The sequence below is a fragment of the Rattus norvegicus genome, chromosome 5, assembly GCF_021556685.1.
Source record: "Rattus norvegicus strain SHRSP/BbbUtx chromosome 5, alternate assembly SHRSP_T2T, whole genome shotgun sequence".
NCBI classification, from domain to species: Eukaryota; Metazoa; Chordata; class Mammalia; order Rodentia; family Muridae; genus Rattus; species Rattus norvegicus.
Genome location: NC_141538.1, coordinates 141,337,771 through 141,357,825, shown reverse-complemented (window position 1 = coordinate 141,357,825; position 20,055 = coordinate 141,337,771). Strand labels below are relative to the sequence as shown.

Genomic DNA, 20,055 nt, shown 5'->3' with positions numbered 1-20,055 from the left:
ATCGCCTTTTGCTGTTCTTCCCTCTCTGCCTCCAAGTGCTGGGGATTAGAAATCAGGTCCTTGTGCTTCCAGGGCAAGTGCTTTACCCACTGAGTCTCTGATCCACCACACTCCCACTTTACTGACTGTGCCTCTCACTTGTCTGCTAGCAGCATGTTATACTAGGCTAGACAGAGTAGGCACGAGAGTAGCAGAAAGATAATCCTGCTTCTGCCTCAGGAGATGAGATCAGAAGCATACTTTGTGTGGCTGGAGATGGCTCACCGGTTAACAGCACTTATGCTCTTCTAGAGATCTGGGTTTGATTCCCAACACCAAGGAGCTCGTCACAATCATCTGCAACTCGTTGCAGGTGTCAGAGGACAGACATGCAAGTGGTATGCAGTAGGAATGGCAGCAGGTGCCACCATGCCAGGCCTTTTCTCTGGGTTCTGCGGATCTAACTTGGGTCCCATGCCTGAGTAACGTGTAATTTACGGAACTGACTTATTTGTGTTGTGTGGGGTTGTTTTGGTTTCAATATATAGTCAAAGCTGACCTTGAACACATGATTCTTCTTCCATGGCCTTCCAAGGTCTGGGATTCTAAAATATTAAGTCCAGCAGAGATGCTCTTTTGCTGTTGTTTTTCAGACAGGGCTTCTCTGTGTAGCCCTGGCTGTTCTGGAACTCATTCTGCAGACCAGGCTGGCCTTGAACTTAGAGATCCACCTGCCTCTGCCTCCCAAGGCCTGGGACTGAAGGCCTGCACCATCAACCTGGCTCAAAAGGCTCCTCCCCTCCCTTTACACTGAAGTCTTAGCTTCCATGTCCCTCGGACTTCTCTCTACACCGGGGGATATCAGAGGTGCTCCTCCCCATCCCCCAAAGTTCTCTAATGGACTCTGGGACTGGTGAAGAGTGTAAGTGTTCCATGTACGGCTACATCTATGGTGACTGTGGAGTTTGAGAAACAGCTATCAATTGACAGTGCAGCATGCTGTACATACACTACAGGGCTTTTACAAATCTTTATTTACATTTCAAAGGAATCTGATTGTGTCTGCCCTAGATGGCCAGCAACGACGGCCACCATGCACAGGAGCAGCTCAAGGGACACAGATTCTTTCATTAGCCTTCACGATCCAGGTCACAGCCACCTCGGCCTGACCCCCTCTGCTGCAGATTCAGAGCTGGGGCAGCTCGCTTACTCATCTCTCTGGGCCACTCCTTCCTGCCGTTCTCCTGTCCAGAACTCCTGACTGTGCCTTACAATACTTCAGTCATCTACAAAAGCATCTGGAAATGAGACTATTTTTAGCCAGTGCCAGGGACAAGAACTCTCTTTAAAGGATGTACTGAATCTTGGTATTCACCACTAAAAAAGATCCTCAAGTAGAAAATGTGCAATCTGTGCCTCTTTCTAAAATAAAACCTTTAAGGTTCAAAGAAAAAAAAAATCCTACCCTGAGCCACATCATTACCAGACACAACAGGCACACGAGGAGCTGAAAGGCCTGCTGTTTCCTGTGCAGATCATGCCAGAGAATGAAAGAAGATGGTGGGGCTTTCTGCCCAGCGTTCCTCAGTCCAGGCGTGGAAGAGAGACACTCCCCTCCCTCCTGGGCTCGATCCCCACATCTCTGCAAAGGTCACTGGGCATGTCTCTCAAACACTGGCCTTTAGCTCTTGATCACGCTGTCCTGAGGATTCCCCCTCTTTGCGTTCCAGCTCACTGTCTGGTGAATTACTTTGGCTTCCTAAGGCACTGACAGCGTCCAAGTCCAACTTTCTTCTTTTCTTCAATTGGTGCAAGTGAGATTTGGATTTTGTATGTGCTGAAAAGACAAATACCAAATAAACAAAAAGTCATCAGGGTTTTCTAGAAATAAACAAGACAAAGAGAAAACATTTAAAGATAACTATACACTCTTTTAAACTGTTCATAAATAACAGAGTAGACACCTGTTTATCACTATTTGTTGAAGACAAGGTCTTACTAGGTAGCCCAGACTGACCTCAAACTTAGGCTTTTCCAGTCTTCACCTCCCAAGTGCACGGTTCTAGGCCCGGCTAAGCACTGGCTAAGGCTCTGTTGGGCAGGTTTGCTACATGAACCAACTGTCTTCTCACTTCTACCCGCTGACACTGTCATATAGGCTCGTTTTTACTATCCTCTCTGCGAAGACACCTCCTTAGGGAATGCCTAAGGAGAGGGATGACCAGGCTGATTGTTAAGCTTATTTCTTTACTTATTTGTGTGTATATATGGGTGGGAGACTTGTGGAAGTGGGAGGTGGCTCTCCCTTTACTATGTTGGTTCCAGGCATTGAACTCAAGTCACCAGGCTAAATTCTTTTATACATATTAAAAGCATCATTAAGAAAAAAACGGTTTCGGGGTTGGGGATTTAGCTCAGTGGTAGAGCGCTTGCCTAGGAAGCGCAAGGCCCTGGGTTCGGTCCCCAGCTCCGGGAAAAAAAAAAAAAAAAGAAGAAGCAAAAAAAAAAAAAAAAAGAAAAAAACGGTTTCGAAGTATGCGTGTGGCAGAGTTTAGAAGCTAAGAGACTTTATGTGGGAAGAAGAGTCAACTTTATTCTCTAACTAGAGCTTAAGGCAAACCTGGGCTCTGGGCTGCTCTCCATGGCAGCAGGGGATGGGAGCACGGACTCGACAGATGGCACTATAGAAGGCTCACACAGCCGAGCTCACAAAGGCTCCCCCCAAAGGACATTCGACAAATCGACCACTAAGTTTCCTTTACAAAGCAATCAGACGCCCTCTCTCTTCCCCTTTCATCATTATACGCCAACAACAATCAGGGCTTCTTCTGCTGCTCGGGCACACGGCCGTCCCCGTCTCTGACAATGGGGAGCATTTTGCCAGAGATGCCAGTTAATAGACCTAATCACTGTATGGGGTGATGTGGAGAGAAACATCTACTCTGATAGCCCAGTAAAGCACACTCTAAGCAGGCTTCCTGTGGCTGGGACAGGCTAGCTCAGGCTAGCTCTCACAGCATTTCTTCCCATCTTCCATCACAGTCTGAGCCACTCACCAGTTCAACGAGTAATGCTGAAAGAGCTGTGGGCCTGAGGACCCTATGATGCCCCTGCCTCCCGGCTGTGCTTCTGTTCCCAACCAGCTTGCAGGAGTTGTCTAATGACTTCATTTCTATCTGTCCCACAACTAAGTTCCACACAGGAAAGGCCAACAGACTTCTCTCGGTAGTTTGCTCCCCTTCTAGCTGCATCTGGAGGGTGATGGTCTTCTGTGTGTCAGGCTACATCCCTAGTCTAGGCGAGGTTCTCAGGAATCTGTCCTGTTACAAAGCTGACTCAACATTCAACTGTTAAAGACTAAGTTTTAGAAAGTGTGACTCCCCCCCACCCAAATATATTTCCCCAAATCCCCCCCCCCACAGCCCCTCATCTGCACTCTACCTGCCCATTCCCGGTCCCCAATGATGATCCGGTCACAAAGGTCACACATGTGGTAACTTCTCTTGTTCTCAGTTTCACTGTATGGTATCTTCACTGGAGTGGCTGTAGGTTTGCTACCCTAAGAGAGCAACAGGGACATTCAATGCAAAGAGATCTGGGGACAAGTCTCTGATGTTAAAAGAGAAGGGATGTTCCCAAGATTCCTTTTTCATCCCCAGAGAGCAGGTGGGTTAACAGATTTTAGCAACAACCTTTCTGAAGTGAAAGCAAAACCAGCTCCAGAGATGTAACAGCAGTCAGCCCTGCTGCTCTGTCCCACTGGAAAGACACTTGGCTCACCAAAATAGCAGCGAAAGTGCCAGTAAAAGAAAGTACTTTGCAATCCCAACCGCCGGCCTCCTTAATAGTCACCTGGATGAAACTCTGGACTATACTGAGAGCAGGCTCCAGAACAAACTCCTCCCACTTGGAAACATCAGATACTTCTAAGCCATATACCGGGGGGACACTGGGACCAGGTCCTAATGATGACAAAGAAAAGTTGTGAGATGGGCTGGAGAGATGGCTCAGCGGTTAAGAGCACTGACTGCTCTTCCAGAGGTCCTGAATTCAAATCCCAGCAACCACATGGTGGCTCACATCCATCTATAATCAGGTCTGGTGCCCTCTTCTGGCCTGCAGGTGCATACATGCAGGCAGAAAGCTATATGATGTATACATAATAAATAAATAAATGTTTAAAAAAAAAAAAAAAAAAAGTTGTGAGAACCTGGCCTATAAATCCCAATCTATTCTGTTTCCAAGACCCTTAAAATCCTCAAGCAGGACACACAGGGTCAAAGGAGTGACACTGTGCCATCTATTCATTCTACTACGAACATGAGCCATAGTCTCCAAGACCCATGAGCCGGACTCCCAGGCAGTAAGTATGCATGACTGTGTAAACAGGGACTTAGGTGCAGAAGCTTTAATCCGTAAGGAAATCAAAATGGAGTAACAGCTCTGGTGACCACTACGTGGGCTGTTATGATACAAAGACAGTACTTTAAAGAGGAACTAAGCTAAGAGCTTTGAGTGAGTGCTTACTCTACTAGCCTTGGGGCTGATCTAACTGAATCTCACCCTGCCCTCCATGCTTTTGAGGAGGGGCTCAGAGACTCATGTGGCCTGCCTGGCTCAGGCTATTCTCAAACTCACTATGTGCCTGAGTTTGGTCTTAGACCCCTGATCCTCCTGCCTCTCTACTTTCCAAGTGATGGGATTACAGCCATGTAGTACAATGCCAGGTTCCTCAACACCTTCTGTAAGAACCGTATGTAACGTAAAGGACGATTCAAACCCCACTCTCTGGTAAACACTTCTGAATGGACGTGGACTGGAAGAAGGAGGAAAAGGCATGCATCTGAGCCAGCCGTGTTGGAATACTTTAGTTTCAGTTGGCCTCTGCATCCCACAGACATACTAGACTGCCTTCTACAGCCAGGTGAAGGCAGGTACCTGAAGGCAAGAAGCATTGTCACGCAGACAAAAAATATCAAAGGCATCGGGATGCCAACGGCTGGCAGGTGCTGGCCTTTTGAGTGTGCCAACCACAAATAAGATTCTCCACAGACCGAACTGGCCTACACCTGCTGACCGCCACAAGGAAAGGTGAGACTAGAAGAGTGCAGGCAGCACCCACAGCACACCTGGCCTCAGTCAAGCTCTGCACCTGTTTCTAGGCCACTCTACATTTCCCTTTCTCCTCTAAGTCCTTTGTTGGGCTTCTGTGCCCCGTCTAAGCACCTTTCAACAAGTTCTCGGCTCCCAGCTGCTATTTCTGGCATGGGTCCAAGGCCAAGCTGGGGTGGGGAAGTCCCTCTGGCTCTCTGCCAGGCCATATCCCAGCAGACTAGTCCTGGCCAATCAAATGTGGCTCTTGACTTACAGGGCAGCTGTGCCTTTCACTCTGGCACCAGGATTGAGTCTGCACAGAATGAGGTGCCATTAACCCCTCCGGCCTCAGAGACAGGAGTTACTATGGCCTTATCACAAGAGGAAGTTCTAAATCATTACAAAAAGCTTTTGTTTCAGACTTACTGTCAGACATGGGAAGGGAAGTTGTACTTGAGATCTGTGGTTCTGAACATCAAGTTCAGCTAAGACTAAGATGGGACCCATCTATTAAGATAGGAGGCAAAGGGTAAACGGAAGGAAGTGACACCATACACCAAAGTGTACATGGTCAAAGGCACTGAAGACCAGGGGCAGAGGCTTCAGCTGGCTTTACCTGTAACTGAAAGCAGAACTGGCAAAAAGTAACTGGAGATGATTCAGAAGTGTATTTTACAGTGTTCACAAGAGAAAAGTGGAGTTTCACTACACTTAAAGTAATCTCCTTTTAGCTCATCAGCATACAACTGGGGGCTTGAGGGCCAATATGAATGCCAGGTAGCCCATGGCATAGCTAAATGAAACATGACTTCAGAGTCAGGCCTGTATTGGGCTCTCTTGCCTAGAAGCCAGGGGTGAAGGGAAGGAGAGGTACTTGGCTTTCACTAGGTCTTCATGTTCTTATCTGTAGAGACAATTACCTTCACCTTGAAGCCTCAACTCAACTATATACAGCACTACATTTGTGCCAAAGACGCAGCATGAGACTTTCTTCCCTCTCCCAGTTCTGTCCAAGTCTGGAAGTGACTGCACAAGCCTTTAATCCCAGCACTTGGGATGCAGAGGCAGGGGGAATCCTGTGAGTTCAAGTTCAACCTGGTCTACAGAGCAAGTTCCAGGACAGCCAGAGATACACAGAGAAACACTGCCTTGAACCCCACTCCCCAACAAAGTTCTGTCCAATTAAAGTTTCATTTGAAGCAATTCAAGTACTATGTATATGATCACAAAAATAAAGCAAGGAGAAGCATTTTACTTTGCTCTCTTTAGTAAAGAACACCAGACCAAGATGCACTTTAACTAGGGAAGTTCCCTGAAGATTTGTCTGCCCTCCAGGGACAACACAGAGGTCAGAACCAGCCCTACCCTACTCCGCTCACTGCTCTTACACTGCTCGCTCCTGCATCCTGTTTGTAGCCACCACCATCTGCGCAAGGAAGAAGAAAACTCTTCAATGGAAACTTGTTGCTCTTTTTTCCCCCGAGACATCACCAGAACACCCCCCCCAAATAATTATCTATGCAAAAGACTTTGGGGGCCAAATTCTTAGGGCAGATCAACATTCTGTCAAAAAGGATGAGAAGAAAATTGGGACTTACTGCTCAAAAAGCGGTTTCTAACCCATCGGTTCTGTTTCCGGGCATATCTCTTAGTTACTTGTTTCAGAGCCTCAACCCCTGCAAGATACAGCAGACACAATGGCACCTGGGTAAGCACTTCTTTCTGTTAGGAGTCAACACCCTCCCAGCCCACGAACAAAAGAAATAAGCACACCATTAGACTTCACAGATAACCATCTTGATTTTTAGCCGAGACTCTTCTAGCCTCAGCTCAGACTATCACCCGAGGATGTCCAGGGCTAGGTTACACATAGGAATTCACACCTTTCTTTAGAAGCTGGTTACTAGTCTCTGGTGTGCATTTCCCCTCAGTGGTCAGGTACTCGTGAAATTCCTTGAAGCCAATTGACTGGAAGATACCATGTTGATAGTCCTGGCTGGGAACAGGAGAGTGTCAGCAGTGAGCCACAGCCTCTGGAAGCCAGCAGGGGCCTTGGAGGTTGTCACTGACTACAACAGTGAGGTCCTGATCATTTATTGACTGGTCCCCTTCCCACTCCACCAGCGGCCAGGTTACTTCCTTAAAAGTAACTTCTGGAAATGTCTAAAAAAAAAAAAAAAAAAAGCCGACTTCCACTCCAACAGGTGGAATAACCGCCTTCAACAGCTCTTGCCATCGCGAAGGCAGAGGACTAGCAAGTAGATCCGGGGCCAGTGCTAGTCTTGTCTATGCTCTTGCAACCATGGGCAAGCAAAGGGGAACAGCAGGCAAATCCTCACCTATCTTCTGAAACGTTCTTAAGATTATAGCGTCTGTGAAAATCTCTCAGCTCTTCCAAGAGTCCGGCAGCAAGCATGTCGTCCACTCTCTTATCCAGGCGCTCATCTAGAACTTGAGTCAAAACAGCCCGAGAATGAGCAGTGCATGCTGGTGCCTACTACACTCACACTGTGAACTGACCAGGCTGCCTGCCACAAGGAAGGGTTTCTATCCCAATGAAAGGATTCCTCTGATATAAAGATTCCTATTGTATTTACCTGACCTTTGGACTGTGTAAGTGGACAGCAAAAAAGAACAGAGCACACGCCTTCCTGTTATTTGAATAGCATATAATGACAGCTGGAACCAAGGGCAGGCGCTTTACCGTGGACTACACACCCACTGCTTTTCAAAGTGGCCAAGGGTCCCCTGGTTGACTTTCCTTTTCTCTTTGGTTTTCTGAGACAGTGTCTTACTCTGTAGACCAGGCTGGCCTGGAACGCACAGACTCACCTCCCTCTGCCTCTGAGTGCTGGAAGTAAAGGGCATGTGCATTACCATGTCCAGTGTTTGACTTTCCCTAACTTTTGTCATAATTTTTTTTACCCTGTGTTATTTTCATCAGCCTCCTCAGGTGACCTCCTGGTACAGCTGCATGGTACAAGCTTTAACTGCCCAGGTGAGTGGGAGGCCATCATCACATAGGTGTAGCAACCAGACACAGCACTGCCATGAGGCAACGCCGATAGTTTATTCTGAATTGTGGTGTAAAGCTGGACTGTAAAAACATTTCATTACAGAAAAGTTAGATTCTTCCATAAACTTCTAACTGAGAATGACTCAAAATGAACTCTCCTCACAATTAGGACTGCCTGCCCTATCTGTTCACTGTTGCTACCTCTTGATGGCTCAGTGGTTAAGAGCACTGACTGCTCTTCCAGAGGTCCCGAGTTCAATTCCCAGCAACCACATGGTGGCTCACAACCATCTGTAATGGAATCTGATGCCCTCTTCTAGTGTGTCTGAAGACAGCTAGTGTACTCATGTAAATAGAATGAATAAAAAAGAAAGAAGGAAAGAGAAAGAGAGAGAGAACTCGCAGAACTAGAAGACAGCAGACCAAGGGTGTAGTTGAAACAATGTTTTCAAGCCTGGGCATTCACCACTGAGTGTTCAAGGGATGTTTGCTGGATCAAACAGTTCCCAGCACAGGGCAGCAGGATATTTTAGCAACGAATGCTATCAGGTTAGCTAGTCAATCGTCACACTCAGTTCTTAGGTCTAATGAGTGACCCAACCAGCAGCCAACCATGAGATCAGACAGGAAACCTCTGGCTACAGGAAACCTTCCTTCACTCTGACCTTTCAACCTTCTCAACAGCAGTCTCTTCATTCTGCACGTCTCTTACTGCCCTGCTCTGGTATCTGAAAACCGGTACTCTTCCCTGCTTTCCAGAAACACCTAAGGGAACAACAGCATGGGGCCAAAGCAAAAGGCATGGTGGCTGAGACGATAAACTTCGCAGCTTACACTAGTGTTCACTGTCAGCCACCAGAGGTTCGAAGCGCTTGACACTAGTGTTCTTCATGTTGCCTTAGACAGACTCTAGACCGAAGCATTTACCTGCCTGGTCAGCATGAAGCCAGAGGATGCATGGGTTAGGGAACTTGAGAGGGCCTCCAAGAGGACCACCGCCTTCCTCTGCGTGTTGACGATGAAGGAATTCACTGTGAGAGACTCCTGTTTCTTCAAACACTTGCAAGCTCCTAAGTTGTTTAAAAAAAGGGGTGGGGTGGGGAACCCATTAGGAATATTCATTCTCAACTGGAATAGAGAAAGACTGTCTTGCAGAAAGCCTCATTTTTCAACTTCATGCATAAATTCCCAAACCAAGAAGCCCTGGCTTTACTCTAATCCCAGAGCTATTCAGAAAGGCACCTAAACTCTGGGTGAGAAATAACACTCTTCTTTTAAAAACACATTCTAGAATTAGTTAAACGGGATCAGAAATAACAGGTTTCTTCTGCACAAACAGAAGGAGACTCACTTTCAAGTGTGCAGTACAAGCTTGTTTGGGACACTCTGTACAAGCCAACAAGTCTGGTCTCGCTGGACAGCCTTTCCCACAGTGCCAAAGCATGCTGTACATCCAGCTCATCCACTTTCTTTTTAAATATGTCTAAAATTAATCAAGAACACTTCTGGCTAATCCAGCACACTCTCCTGGAACAAAGACTATCAAAGACGGAGCCCACACACTCCTCTCCTGTAGTCTGTTACATTACAGCACCAGGCAGCTGAGCTCCCAAAGCCACACAGTACAACCTGGACAGCTGCAACGTACAGCTGGAAAGCAATCCTTCCCCTCCTAACCTACTTCTGTTTCCTGAACACCAGAGGGACAGCCCTTGTTGTTCAATAGCTACGGCCACACAGAGACCATCTAAAGAGAAAACCTAACAGCACCTCACCTACTTAAGGGAACAGACTCCACCCAAAAGAGTGACAATAAAAGTTCCCATCTTCCCTACAGGAGAGACGCTAGAGTTCTTGCTTGGAACTTAGTGATTCTTCTTGAGACACAGTTCTCAAGCAGCATAAAAAATAAAAGTCTGGGGGCTGGGGATTTAGCTCAGTGGTAGAGCGCTTACCTAGGAAGCGCAAGGCCCTGGGTTCGGTCCCCAGCTCCGAAAAAAAAAAAAAAAGAACCAAAAAATAAATAAATAAATAAAATAAAAGTCTGAACCAGGTGTGGTGGTGACCCCTTTAATCCCAGCATTCGAGAGGCAGAGGTGGGCGGATCTGGGTACAAGGCCTGGTTACAGAATAAGTTGCAGGACAACCAAAGAAACCCTGTCTCAAAAAACCAAAAGGAAGAAAGAGAGATCTGATCAGGAAAGGAGAGAAAAGTAGAGACAGACTAAAAATCATAGCACACAGAACTGTAAATGCAATGTTCACCACAATGTTCCTGAACTGCTAAAAGTAAAAGGAAAGGGTTGGATTGAAATAAAATGTGTGGAGTCTGACATGGAGGCAAATGCCAGATTCCAAGCGCTATTGATAAGAGAGGACTAGGAGTTCAAGGCCACCCTTGACTAAGGCAGTCAGGACTACATGACATCTTGACTCAACAAGAAAAAAAGATGCCTACTGAGTAGAATAGCATTTCCCTAGACTATCATTCTCACCACGGTGATAACGTCTTCCCGAGGAAGAAAAAACAGTTGGAATGTAGCCCTCCAAGGAAACCTGTTTGGGAAAAACTGTCTTCTTTAATGTAAAATTTCATTGGAAGAGGGCACAATGGGGTGGGGGCATTCCTAAAGGGCTCTTCTAAGGCAGAATAATGGAAAAGTATTAAGAAACACAGGTATTAAAAAATCTTTTGAGTAGAATACTCTCTAAGCTCCCAACACTAATGTTACCATAGCAGGTGATGTGTGTTGGTAGCACACAGTAAACCCTTCCTTAGATCGCCTCCTGTGCCAGACACGGAGCCGAAGAAAAACAAGGCAACATATGAAGTTTCAATTCCAAAACACTCTCAGAAAGCACATGGGGAGTTTATTCACCACTTCTTTCCCTGCTACAAAGTTTCCATGTGCAGAGGTGAGCTCACTGATAAACACCACCGCCCACTGGGAAAGCTACTGGGAAAGCCACAACCCAGCATTGCACAATCAAATTATGAAACTCAAGTCCTAATGTAAAAGAACTACATGCCAGAAAAATTTTATATGAAAACTGTTATACAAGCAAAGATCAAATAGAAAATGAAGCAAGATTACATAGGCCCTGGGGAAAAACAATACAGTACTGTGCCTTTAAAATGTAACAGCAAAGCAGAGTGCAACTGGTTATTGAGGGAGATGGACTGAGGCAGACTCAGGGCCTCCAAGTCACTGAACTAGAACAACAAATCAATTTCCACTATTACCAAGCCCCTCTATCACCCAGGTCAAACAAACACTTTACTGTCTCCACGATCTATAAAGGAACTCTGGGGCAATGGACCCAGGCTTTCTTGGTTCTTTTTTTTTTTTTTTTTTTTTTTTCCGGAGCTGGGGACCGAACCCAGGGCCTTGCGCTTCCTAGGCAAGCGCTCTGCCACTGAGCCAAATCCCCAACCCCGGACCCAGGCTTTCTTACCTGGCCACTTTGCGTTTGTCATGTGGGTGTAGCTTGGCAGCCATTTCTGGATCCACCTGGCTTAGCCGTTTATGGAGTTCATGACCATCTTCCTTTTCAAGTTCTACTTTCCGATCAACCGCTTTCCCAGTGCCCATCCCCTGGGGCTAGTACATGAAAGTTTACAAATAAATGTAATCCAACATTCAATAAACATTTAGACTATATAATGGGCAGGCATCTTGCTAAGCCTTAGAAATAAAGAACAGAGATGGATCTGAAGATCGTACCATACAGTGGGAAAGAGATCATAAACTAAAGTTTCCAATATGTGGGGTAAGTACTGTAAGGCCACAGTAAGCAAAGAGTGAGGGCACTTGCCTCTTAGGGAAGGACTGGCTACTCTGCTTGTTTAACTGGGCTACCACATCTAGTTTACACATTCAGCAATCTAGTCCACATTCCCTAAGGATGACCGAAGAGTAGGCCAGAACCGCCAGCACATTGCCATTGCCAGTCTTGCTCCACACAGCAGCACCTCCACAGAAAGGGTCAGTGCTGGACGTCTCTGACACATACACTATGCCGGCAGCCGGGAAATGCTGAGTCAGACAGATGTACTGCTAATTTACAGGGATGCTAATTAATCCACAGAGCCTTTTTCCCACACACAACCCCTACCCTTAGGCCAGCTTGGAGGAGTATACTTCACATATGGAGGTGGCATTTGTTCAGAATACTAAGTAGGAAAATTACAGCTGCTGACTGTAAGAAACAGTTAAGAGTCAACCTTCCTCCCACTAAAATTATTTAGCATGAAAATGAATGGGAAGCCATTTCTGTAGTGAGTTACAAGTAAACTAGACTTACCTTGGTAGTCACAAGAACTTTCCAGAGCAGAGACTCAATGTAATAATTGGTTCCTCCCACCACAATAGGAATTTTGTCTCGAGCAAAAATATCTTCAATGTAAACATTAAGAAAGTTATTTAATATCAATAAGTGGATACTGACTTATGTGGGAAGAAGAGTTTTAACAAGAAATCACAAAGGCCAGCACATGTATGCATACCTCAGGCTTCCACCCACTTATGCTTATGTGCACATGCACTTACATGCACACACACTAACAAGTATACAACACACACACACACACCCAAAAAAATGGGAAGGAAGGAAGGAAGGACGGACGGACGGACGGACAGATGGCAGGCAGGCAGGCAGGCAGAGGGGCTGGAGAGATGGCTCAATGGTTAAAAGCACTGGCTGCTCTTCCAGAGAATTGGTTCAATTCCCATCACCCACATGTGGCTCTCAACCATCTACAATTCCAGCCCCAGGGAATCGTCTTCTTCTGCCCTCCCAGGCATCAGCCACATATGTGGTACACAGACATATGCAAGCAGTCATACGACACATAAAATACGATAGTTAATAAAATTTTTAAAAGTCATGTATGTTTAAAGGGAGGAAGCAAAAGGCAGTGCCCTGTCTTCGTGCTTCCTGTAATTTCATGGAATCATTTTCCATTAGGCCTGGAGGGACTTCCATAAACCAGACCTAGTATAGGGATGAGAGCCCTGAGCTTAATCTGAGCATCACATAAATTGAGTGTGGTGGCACATATCTGTAATCCCAGCACCCAGGAAGGGGAGGCAGGAAGATTAGAAGTTCAAGGCCAGCCTGGGATATATGAGTCCTTGTCTCAAAAAACAAAACATGAGGGGACTTGGAGATAGCTTAATGCTGAAGAGTGCTTGCTGTTCTTGCAAAGGACCCAGGTTGAATCCTTAACACCTACATGGCAACTCATAACCATCTGTAACTCCAGCTCTAAGGGATCCAATGCCCTCATCTGACCTGTACGAGTACCAGGCATGCACACAGTGCACAGACATATATGTAGGCAAAACATTTACACACATAAATATTTTTTGTTTAAAAACAGAAACAAGAAAAAAGAAAACCAGACGTAAATTCATGATCACACCTGGTTCTAGAAATGTCTAAGGTCTTGCTCTTCCCAAGGATGCTCACCAAGGTGACACACAGTGTGTGACCTGGCTTTCTGAGGTAAGACATAGGCTAGTTCTCCCACACCACAGCTGTGAGTCAGAGTCTCCAAGACCTCACCAGACTTCAATTCTCATGGCAAGCTGCTCAAACTATCTGAGCTTCAGTTTTCTCATCTGTAAGACTCCAGAGTGTTTAGGAACATTAACTGTAACTGTGTCTAAGGCCTCTACTGCAATGCCCGAAAACCAGGAAGTACTCAATTTATTGTAGTCACGTATTTCTGCTTCTTAGAATTGATTCTCTTTAGAATTTCTGTTGAGCAGATAATTACTTGCTTTACCTAGGGCTCTGCTTGTTTAAAAAGAGTTGATTTTTAATATGCAGTTAATCATTCACTTGTTCCTTCTTCCTGCCAGCCAACCTGCAGTGTAGAACTAGATGGGGATTTCCACCAGAATCCTTCTAACTGGTAGGTAAGAAAGAACATACTATCATCAGAGGATTGCAGAGGGCTGGCACCGGAATAACAGCTTATAATCTCAGCACTCAAGATGCTGAGGCAGAATAATTCTATCAGTTCATGGCCAGCCTGTGTTACATAGCAAATATAGGACCAGCCAAGACTACACAGATCTTAGCTCGAAAAACAGACAGGGGCTAACAAGATGGCTCAGTAGGTAAAGGTGCTTTCCACCAAGCCTGCCGACACAAGTATGGGCTAGCCTTGAACTCTCCATCTTCATGCACTGGGATTCTGGAGCTCACTGGAATACTTTCAGTTTGACACTGTGACTTTTATGCTCTTAAGCAAACCTCGAATCTAGCCTAGAGCTAGTCTGGTGAAGTCGTCCTCTGCTACTACTCTGCTTGGAAAACGCCAAGCCCTTCCCACACTGTGTCACTCTTTATGAACATCCTGCCTGTCTCAGAATAAGACCTCATCTTTGGTGATAGCTGTCAATCTGAAAGGGATTCATTCATATATATCCTATCTCATCTGACAACAGCCCTGCAAAGTAGGCAGACTTGAAATTATCTCCATTTTAGTCTACCCATTTGATAGGTAAAACACTATCTCGTTGTCTGGATTTGCATGCCCATGATTAGTAAGGAAGGCAAACCTTTTCCATGCTTATCATCTGTGCTTGCTCCTATGTGAATTACACAGCAGGCCTGTAAGGATCTTCACATTCACAAGAGAGTCCTTCATTTATTAAGAACATTGGTCACTTGTTCCCTATTTTATAAACATTTCCCCCAAGTTTATATATGTCTTGTTGGCTCAAAGCTGGGTTCAAATTGCTGCAGCCAATGGCCTTCTCCCACTCCTAGGTGCTGGGATTGCAGGTGTGCACCATCGTGCCAAGCTGAGTTTTGCCTTCTAACTTCTGTAGTTACAACTGTGGCAAAACCCCACATGTATCCTGTAATTCTCAACATTTATATAATTTATACAATCCTTCTATGCTGATTGATGCATGTGGATACAATTTATTCATTTTTACCGTTACAAAGAACCTCTATGAGTAAAGCAAATTTTGTACATTCTTTGAGAGTAAGCATTTGGGTGTTTATTGCTATTAATGGCAAAATTTTGATGCATACCTATGTCAAACTGCCTGAACAGGAGAGTCCTAGGGCACATGCCTAGGGGTTCTAGTTTGATACGCCTTTTATTTTTTGAGACAAGTTTTCTCCCATGGGCTTGCCTAGAATTTCTTATGCTGCTGTGACCTTGAACTTCTGACCTCTTTGCTTCTACCTCCCAAGTGATGGGATGACAGGAACACACCACCATGCCCACCCATACAGCGCTGGGGATCACACTTGGGCTTTGTGCATCTAGGAAAGCAGCCCACCTGTATCTGCTGTTCTGATGGGCACCCTTACTGACGCAAAAATCAATCAATCTTTCTTTCTTTCTTTCTTTCTTTCTTTCTTTCTTTCTTTCTTTCTTTCTTTCTTTCTTTCTTTCTTTTGTTCGTTCAGAAACAAGGTTTCTTTGTGTAGCCCTGGTTGTCCTGGAGGCTGACCTTAAATTCAGAGCAATCTGCCTGTCTCTGCCTCCCAAGTGCTAATATAAAAGGTATGTACTACCACCCAGGGCTTCCATTCATTCTTTACCATTCTGAAATACATACGATAAATATATACATCCATTTCAACATACACTGAGTTTCTCATTGTTCCGCGTGTGCGCGTACATACGCACGCACACTTTTGGAATCAATTTTCTCCTTTTCTACTCTGGGATCTGGTGATGAAACTTGGGCCCTCAGGTTTACATGGCAAGTGTTTTACCCACTGAGCCTTCTCACTGGCCCCTGTGTTACAATTTCACCTATGGTATAACTGTTATTGCCCATACACCCTCTACTTAATGGTTCAGGATTTTTTTCTGTTACTAGGGATTGAACCTGGGACCTCATTCACTTATACTGGTCAAGAGCTCTAAGACTGGACTACATTTTCCAGTAGTTATGGTTTTGAGATAGTCTCATCAGATATCCCAGACTGGCAATGTAAGCATAATCCTCCTGCCTCAGCTTCCCATAGAGTTAAAATTATAGGTGTAAACCCCCTCACCAGGTTCCTTTGTTCTCAAAAATGTCTTAGTTTTATGCAGAACCATTTTTCAAAATCCTTCCCTACTCAACAATTCCTGTGAGGTTTTCAGTGACTTCATTATCATTGTAAGTGTATAATTTCATATCCCCATTCTATAGAGCAGAGGTCTGAAGCCCCATGCTGTGGGCAGTGTTTGACCTGGTAAAAACAACATGGTCAAAAGAGGTAATTTCAGACTTACACCATAGATTTTCTACTTCCAAACCAGTATCCCTGCCATAAAATGTTTTCCCCAAATGTCCCTAATATGTAGGATGGTGAAATGACCCAATGGGTAAAGGAGGAGCTAGCAAGCCAGATGACCTGAATTTAGACCCCAGGGGACCACATAAAAAGCCAGATGTGAAGGGCTAGAAAGATGGCTCAGTAGTTAAGGGCACTGGCTTCTTTCTCTCAGGACCCAGGTTTAATTCCCAGCACCCACATGCCAGCTCACAACTGTCTGTAACTCCAGTTTCAGGGAATCTGACATTCTCATAAAACATTCATGTGGGCAAAACACCAATGCACATGAAATAAAAATTAAAGTAAATAAATAAATAAATGGATAGCTGGAGATAGTGTATATATCTATAATCCCAGCAGCCATACTGATAGGAGACAGAAACGAGAGAATCACTTAGAACATCATTATGGGTCAGAATGCCTGCAATATACAGGATGATAAACACCAAAAAGACTTTGCCTCAACAAAAAAGAGAGATCTGACTCCTGAAAGTTGTATTCTGACCTCCACACACAGGACACACACATGTGCACACATACAATAAAAATACATAAACTTTAAAAAGAAGGAACCACACAGACCTCTTGTTGTAGTGTAGACTCTAACTTAGTAGATCTGGGGTGGAGCCCAAGGGACAGCATTTCTAATGAGTTCTGAGGGAAGCTTTACTGAGTGTAAGTGCCCTCGCTTAGAGTAAACCACCACTAGGAACCCTCCAGGGGTGGGTGCTAAGTTTCCTTAAGGATATCAGGGCAGTGGCTCTGTTCCTAAAGTCTACCACGGTGTAGCTGGTCACGAGTGGATCCACAAAGCTGATCATGTGGTGCCGGCACATCTTCTGCTCCTGGGCAGAGACCTTATTGGTGATGATGTCTAGCCCTTCATAGACCTATGAGGAAGAACATAAATGAGAGAGTCATCAGCCTCCACAGAATACACACTTGATGAGCAGAAGTGACAGTCTATCTCTCCCTCCAACCAAATACTTGGCTGACCCCAAGCAATAGGTCTAGCTTTTGTCTGGAAGCAAAACCAGAAGCACAAAAATGAAGTCAGAGCAAGAAGAAAACAGTGCTGTCTTGCTTGCCACACTGTAGCCGTTCGCCTGACTTAAGAGATTAAGGAGGTATGTAAATCCCTGCCAGGAAGGAACTCTCAAGTACCAAAGACTTCTCTAGGCATTTAAACAGCTTCTCGTTCCGCTCTTCAGTCTCCAGAAAGGAAAACATTTCTGCATTGCTCACAACTGCCCCAAAGGCTCGGCAGCTCTTGGACTTAAGCAGGGCTCCTGTCAGATTGTTTCTACTTATGAGAAAGTGGCAAGTCCACGAAGACACACCGAACACACGTGGATCCTCACTACTGCCCTGCTCTACTAGCGACATCATCATCTGCCCGGTGACTGCTCAGGTCAGCACTTAAAGTCTATATACCACAGGCAATGCTACCCTCGAGCTCTTGACCTGCCAATTCTACTAAAAGTGCAAGAGCTCCCTGTCTGGATGGAAGGGCTCACTCAGATGGAGACCAGATCTGAAAATACTAGTTTGGGAACAGGGATAAATGTTCTCTCTGTAATCACTGATTCTGTAAGCACTGAACCAACAAATAGCAAGTCCCACAGAGACCCAAGGATGTTAAAGGTGTTTTCCAGCTCACATTTCCCTTTACTTACACCAGTGTCAGGTAAGTGGAGAACAGCGCTATGGTTACAAGGAAGAGCCCCGGCGCCTTGCTTCCTCAGGTAACTCCTGGTTCTGCCACTTCCTGGCTTTTATTCTGGGAGTACAAGGGTACCAACTCCTCTGAACCCAATCCCTCTTAAGTGCACAGAGGTAATAACTCCTAACTCAGAGGCTTGTGAGGGCTGAATAACTTAATCCAGATAAAATGCACTTTGTTTTTACCTGGTACTTGCTAAGCATTGTGGCTCTGTATTACACCACTTTTCTATCGGACACTCAAAGTAAACTTTCATCCTGAGATCTGCCTTTAGAAATATCTTCTAGGGCAGAGGCTCTTTCTAATGCTATATACCTTTAATATGTAAAGATGATATGTAGATGGACCCCAGTAAAAGGGTCATTCAATCTTCCCCACCACTACCACCAAAGGGGTGGTAACCTGCAGATTGAGTACCACTGTTCTAGAGGCCGGGGGGGGGGGGGGGCGCAAGTTTACACCCTGGCAGCAGAGGCAAGTAGAACTCTGAATTCTCGGCCAGCCTGGTCTACAGACAAATTCAAGGACAGCCATGTCTTTCAAGACAAGGAAGCACTGCCTTCAAAACAAAACAAAACAAACAAACAAACAAAACAAAAAAACACGTTAAGTGTAATTCTGACAGAAGGTAGTCCCAGAAGTAGGCCCAAGTTATTACACACAGAACTGCTTACCATGTGGTTTACAGTACATACAAATGCCAAGGATATCAGGAAAAACGAAATATTGACAGTTTAACTTGTATTCATGGAGTAAAGATTATAATTCACATAAAAATTAAAAAAATCAGGGCTGGAGAGATGGCTCAGAGGTTAAGAGCACTGACTGCTCTTCCAGAGGTCCTGAGTTCAATTCCCAGCAACCACATGGTGGCTCACAACCATCCGTAATGGGATCTGATGCCCTCTTCTGGTGTGTCTGAAGACAGCTACAGTGTACTCATATACAAAATAAATAAATAAATCTTTTTTAAAAAAAAATTAAAAAATCAATTACTAACGAGTTACATTAGTAAGGTTATCCTTTGTCTCCTATAGTATCAGATTAATTGGGACAAGACATAGAGGTATGGGTGAGCAGAACATGGTACACTCATTTGTAATCTCACCATTGGAGAGGCCGAAGCTGAGGACCACAAGTTCAAAGCCAGCCTGCACTGTATGGAGAGCTCCTGTCTCAAAGAAACAAAAACAAAAAAGGCATGAAATAAGGACTCCTGTCACTAGAAATCTTAGTCAGGCGGCTTCTTAATGTGGATTTCACAGAATATACGTCTACAGACTAGGTTTGCTGCAGTGTCACTGGGTCACAATCACACCGTACAGTGTTCTACGCCAAGTGTAACTATGAGAAAGATAATGAAGACCTGCAACACTGCCAGCTTCCAAACTAAAGCTAGATGACAGACCTGTCTGTCTGTCTGTCTCTTTCTGTGTGTCTTACTATGTGGCCCTGGCTGGCCTGGAACTTGCTATGTAGCTCATGCCCTGCCTCTGCCTTGCAAATGCTGAGGTTTCTGATCTGTGCCTCTGTGCTCAGCTTAGTGTTTGTTTCTTTAGGGTCTCAGGTGAGGCTGGGAGTGTGACTTAGGGGTTCACTTGTCTAGCAAGTGAGACAGGTCCTTAGCCCCACCAGAAACAAATAAAAGAACACAAAAAACAAACAAACAAACAAAAAACAAAAAACCAAATGCTGACAAGGATGTAAAGATGAGACTTTGGGGACACTAGTGTTCAGAAATTTCAAAGTGTTTACACTCCAAAGCAGGGTGGAGCGCTCAGGCTCTGGGCTAGCTCTGCAGTCCCAGCTGACATCACTGACATCACCATGGCCTCTAAACTGACCTTAATGACCTTTCTGCTGCCACTGTTGGCTGGAAACAGAGCTTACGCAGGTCCACTATCTTCCAGTGTGTGTGCAAGGGGAGAACAAAGGAAGT

General features: G+C 45.2%; 1 protein-coding gene across 10 annotated transcripts in view; it reads right to left on the bottom strand.

Annotated features, from left to right (window-relative positions):
* Positions 1-985: 985 nt before the first annotated feature.
* Positions 986-20,055, bottom strand: part of Trit1 (tRNA isopentenyltransferase 1) — a 43,439-nt gene continuing 24,369 nt past the window's right edge. Inside the window, exons 2-12 of one of the 10 annotated variants that reach the window (XR_015619875.1) lie at positions 17,143-17,283; positions 12,395-12,493; positions 11,546-11,691; positions 9,017-9,159; positions 7,413-7,524; positions 6,847-7,069; positions 6,672-6,749; positions 6,462-6,499; positions 3,832-3,941; positions 3,421-3,538; positions 986-1,816 (exon numbers count right to left, since the gene is read on the bottom strand). Coding sequence is in view for 2 of the 10 variants with exons in the window: in NM_001437036.1 (NP_001423965.1) it covers positions 1,647-1,816; positions 3,421-3,538; positions 3,832-3,941; positions 6,672-6,749; positions 6,957-7,069; positions 7,413-7,524; positions 9,017-9,159; positions 11,546-11,691; positions 12,395-12,493; positions 17,143-17,283 (1,230 nt within the window). In the remaining 8 variants the exon portion in view is untranslated. 10 annotated transcript variants of the gene reach the window in all.